The 5,471-nt window shown below is 38.5% G+C and overlaps 1 protein-coding gene across 1 annotated transcript; it reads left to right on the forward strand.

Annotated features, from left to right (window-relative positions):
- The first annotated feature begins 3,519 nt into the window (after positions 1–3,519).
- LOC128387408 (uncharacterized) lies at positions 3,520–4,872 on the forward strand. Its single transcript, XM_053346599.1, has one exon. The coding sequence runs from the start codon at positions 3,520–3,522 to the stop codon at positions 4,870–4,872; it is 1,353 nt and encodes a 450-aa protein (XP_053202574.1).
- Positions 4,873–5,471: the final 599 nt, after the last annotated feature.

Here is a 5,471-nt window from a genome sequence, read left to right on the forward strand (position 1 = left end):
TGGAAGGTAGTCCACCGAAGATGTCAAGTACCGAAGACGAGAGTCATCAAGAAGAAGTTACGGTCATAGAAAGGCCTAAAAGAGTAGCAAAGAGGAGTCAGTTGGTAAGAACACCAGCATCAACTGAAATACCCAAGAAAAGCCGCAACATGGAATTCCGTTACGCTGGTGAATCAGATCAGAGCTTGGCCAACGGTAACCCATGGATATCAAATTCACAACACATAAACAAAGCGCCAACAAATGTAACATCAGCTGCAACATCAGCTGCTCCCATGAAGCGAAAGGAAAACAATGGCCCAAGGATTATAAATAAAATTCTTCCAGGTAGAACTCTACCAACCGACGGTACATGTGTCATCATCAAAAATGAACCGACACAAGCCGAGCAACTGAATGGTGATGAGCTTTACCACAAAATAAGAACAACTATTAGGCCGAAAAACATTGGGGTAGAAGTTAAGACTATTTTGTTATTAGTCAAGCAAGAGTGGTGATCATCTGTAACACAGTAACTGACGTAAGGAAGTTGACGGATGAAATCAAGAGGACAATGAAGGTACAAGTGGTGGACGTTAAAAAGCGCCATCCGTTAATATGTATAAGTCGAATTCCTAGAGTGTACGGTGAGACGGTAAATGGAAACGTTGATGAGGAGATCTTTGAATACAATCCAAATATCCAAGGGATCAACAAGGACTCATTTAAATTTGCCTTTGCCAAGAAAACCAGAAACGGACAAGTCAATCATATATACGAATGCGAGCCTGAAATATATAAACAAATTATAACACAAGGTTACATAAAAATGGCGTATGAAAGGCTTAGAGTGTACCCACACTCACGTTTCGTCCAATGTTATAAATGTCAGCGTTTTGGTCATACAACCAGGAAATGTAACGCCAAGGAAGATGAGCAGATCTGTGGTCATTGTAGTCTCAAACATCCGACTAATCAATGTAACAAGAAAGAAACTGCAGCTAAATGCATAAACTGCATTAGATATAATGAAAATGTGTTGAACAAAAGACTAATGATTGATCCGAGTCACCCTGCCTACGCTTGGAGATGTCCAGTTCTTGACCGTATTTGGAACAACACCAAAGAAATGTCCGAGAATGGATACTGACGTCCTTAATTCAACAAACGCAATGAACCCAATTTATACAAAAAACCAAGAGGAGGCAACCGTACTCAAGATTATACAATTAAATACTGGCAGGTCTTATGTGGCGTATCAAGAGTTATTACAAAGAGTGGCAGAGAGTAAAATTGACATCGCAATGGTACAAGAACCACCACCAAATTTCCGTGTGAGGCAGAGTCAAGGGGTTAAATATTTTAGTAATTTGGACTCCATGGACGTATGGACTGTTGTCATCATTTTTAACCAACAGCTGAAAGTAGAAAACATCAAAACAAAGTTACCATCCACATCAACAGCTGTAAAAATTAATAACATCACATTAGTCAACGTTTATTTTCCCCCAAAGGCAAAAATGAAAAACTTGCTTACAAACCTTCAACCTCTATTACATGATCAGATAATCGTCTTTGGTGACATGAATGCTCGTTCTGAACTATGGGACACGAAAGAAAACAAAAGGGGAAAAGAATTAGCACAATTCATAGAAGAAAACAATTTACATGTAGAATATGGTAAAGAGCCCTCGTTCGGTGTTATAAGAAAAGGAAAGCTTCATCAAAGCAACATTGATCTTACTATTTTCTCCCACGTTACGCTGGAATTATTGGATAAATGGTTCTTCAGAAATGACATAAAATGCTCAGATCATAACGCAATAGAGATACACCTTAAAAGAAAAGATTTCATCACCAAAACAACTAACACATGGAAACCACGTTGGAATCTTAAACAAGTTGAATGGCAACGATTCAATGACTGCCTAGCAACAGAGTTTGAATACAAAATACCCGCGACGTTTGAATCGAATGGAAATGAAGAAGTGGACGTTTGGATAAAAGAGTGGGAACAAATTGTTAAATTTTCGCTGAGAAAGTCAGGGGGACGTCAGATAAATACTCTGAAGAGAATTAAGCAATACCCATGGTGGAATGAGCACATTGATGGACTCAATGAAAAACTGCGAAAAACCAAAAGAAACATCAAAAGAGCCAGCCCAAGATCCCTCAAACACCATCTTAGAGTGTATCAATGTACACTTAATGAGCTGAAATTAGAGATTGAAAAATCCAGAAACACCTTTTGGGCGGACTTCTTTGGACAGTGTCAACCTGAAGACGTTTGGAACTCTTATTACAAAATAATTAAATCGCGTGACAAGACGTCACTCTCACCAGTAATTCGAGACGGGGATATTGAAATCACGGGAGAGCAAAATCTTGCAGACTTTTATACTAAGCTTTTCTTCGGAGGCGATGATGAAAAATGGGAACTGATGGTGACGTCCGGGCAGATGTCTCAATTGATACAAGCCGAAGTATACACACAAGTGGATCAAGGGATAAAGAGGATTTTTACCCAAGTGTGGGTGAAATTAAGCACGTAATTGGTACATTCAGTAATAAAAAGGCTCCAGGAATAGATGGTTTAACGACAGAGATTTATCGCAATTTGAATGAAGATAATTTGAGAAAAGTCATTCATCTATTCACCCAATGCATAAAAATCGAGTATTATCCGAAAAGTTTTAAAGAGTCACTGACGGTACTGATTCCGAAATCAGGAGTTGATCCGAAAACGCCGAAATCATGTCGACCTATTGGACTCCTATCCCATCTTGGTAAAATTTTTGAGAAATTTATTCTGCTCAAAATGCAAAAATGGTTGGACAACACTCTTGCTGAAAATCAATATGGTTTTGTGAAAGGCAAATCTACGTTGCACGCGCTAGAAAGAATTACAAATCGGCTACAAGAAAACAAAAGAAGATGTAAACCAACGGTGTTGATATCCTTCGACATAGAAGGGGCTTTTGATAACGTCAGATGGGTGGACGTCATCAAGGTAATCAAACGCCACAAGCTTTCAAGTTGTCTCATTAACATCATGGAATCGTATCTGAGCGATAGGTATACAACCCTTCAATATGGACAAGCAACATCAAAGATTGAAAACACCAAAGGGGCTGTACAAGGTTCATGTTTAGGTCCCACCCTTTGGAACATTATCATTAATGAGTATCTAAGAGACACCAAGACAAGACGAAAGGGCGACAATACGGTTGACGTCATTGCTTATGCAGACGACGTCACTATTCTAAGTGACTTTCTGCAAACTCAATCAGAGAGAACGTCACCGCTGTTGAAAATGAACTGAAAGCAATAGAAAAATGGTCCAAGGAATTTCATCTAAAGTTCTCAGCAACCAAGACAAAGCTCGTATGGTTTCAATTCAAGAATAAGACTATTAAGCCAATCAGTTTTCAATTGTATGGTAAACCTATCATTGAAGTTCCCTCTGTTAAGATCTTGGGAGTGACGTTTGACCAGCGATTGGACTGGAAAACGCACACTCACAACGTCCGGGCTAAGATAATGAAAGTAGTCGCACAATCCAGACGATACCTTGGACACCCGAAACCTAGTTTACCCATACTTCGGAGAATACATGATGCAGTGTTAATTCCTAAAATAACATACGGAATAGGAGTCATTGGTAAAGGCTTCTCTGAGGAGACGTTTAAACAATTAACTGCTGTTCACCGTAAACTGTTAATTACATTGAGTGGAGGATACAAGACAACACCATATCTTTCCCTGTGTAAAATTCTGGATATAATACCGATCCGACTGCAAATTGAACAACAAATGTACAAATGGAATTACCTTTACAGCTCGCAAACAACTGACGTGTTGAATCTATCGATTGATAGAGCGGTTGAAGAAAAGTTTGACAAATCTTTCGCACCAGAAAGTGAAGAGGTTAAAAAACTCGCGAGAGGTAAAATAAAAACACAAGAGGAACTGAATGCTTTTCTGGCATCAAATCGATATTCATATCTCTGCTTCACGGACGGTAGTAAAGATGAGACAGGTTGTGGCTATGCAAGTATTGTTTATGACAGCAGCCTGAGGAAAATCACTGAAAGGACAGAACCCCTTTTTAAATATGCTAGTGTATTTCAATGTGAAGCCTTAGCCATTATAAATGCCCTCGAAACATTGGAAAAGAAGATTAGATTTAACTCCATGTCACTGGTGCTCACTGACTCGGAGATCATCTACAAAGCGCTGATGAGGACTACAAAACAGCATCTATTAATTCAATGTATTCGAGAAAAACTCGTACGTCTCCAAAACGAAAACAAAACTGTTCATGTTGTACAAGTCAGTTCTCACTCGAATGTCACTGGAAATGAAGATGTGGATCAACTGGCCAAACGTGCACGTAGATCCAAAAAGAAAGTCAAATTCGACGTCATCCCGAGGAGTCATATAAAAAAGCAGATTGAACAGCACATTGCCTGTAAAGCAATGAAACAATTTGAGCAGAATAAATCAAGAAGCCTGATGATAAACATCCCAATGGGTTGGAATACGTCACCGTACAAATGTAACATCTCCAAAGAGCTTCTTTGGTTACTGAGTGGACATGGGCCCTTCAATCAATACCTGCATAGGATGAGACTCAAACAATCACCCACATGCCCCTGTGGTGAAGGTGACATGAGTAATCATCATATTGTTTCTACCTGTTCTAAATCATCACAAGAAAGAGACAATCTCATTGTCGAGGCAACGTCACAGGAAAGTGAACTAACAAACACAGTCACTCGGGTGCTAGAAACAACTATTGCGAGCGGTACGCTGGCATCGATTGAGCTAATCAATCATTTTGCTAAGGAGATCATTAAGCTCTCTAGTAATCTATGTAACAATATCAACTGACGTTATCGTACTCAAGTGGAACAATTACCTTTCTTTTGGATCAAACCATGGAAATCAAGAGAGTCAAGCTTTACGTTAATTGGAGCTTTGGTCTCTCAAAGGTCAGTGATCGTTTCTTGCCTCTGCGTCATCAATTCAATCTCGTGGGAAATCAATTAAACATGTTTATTCACACGATATCAATTCTGAGCAATAGTTCGACTTGATCAAGTTATTGAATGTTGAGCTTCATATCCACTTTTACTTTTATAAAAGTGAGGATAATTAACTTCTCAAACTAAACATCATTAAGGTTCAAATTTCTAACAAATATCCCTAACAGGAAAGCTTTTTAAATCCATTTAAAAGGAATTTTAATATTCCCTCATAAACTCCTTAAGGTTTACAATTTCTCTCTTAGCATAAATAAGCTACTTAAAGTTAAGCTTTTTAAATCATCCGGCCCTTTAACTCTTTCCTTGTCATTATGGTAACGAAATCTTTTAACCAATCCAAAGCACAATTAAGTCTCCCACGTTTTTATCCTCATCTTCCTTTCTCATTTTTACTCCGACTCTCAAACTGTTAACTTCAAATTCAATTCAAATTGTACACTTCAA

This window comes from Panonychus citri, unplaced genomic scaffold (assembly GCF_014898815.1).
Source record: "Panonychus citri isolate SS breed McGregor unplaced genomic scaffold, ASM1489881v1 Contig00086, whole genome shotgun sequence".
Classification (NCBI taxonomy): Eukaryota; Metazoa; Arthropoda; class Arachnida; order Trombidiformes; family Tetranychidae; genus Panonychus; species Panonychus citri.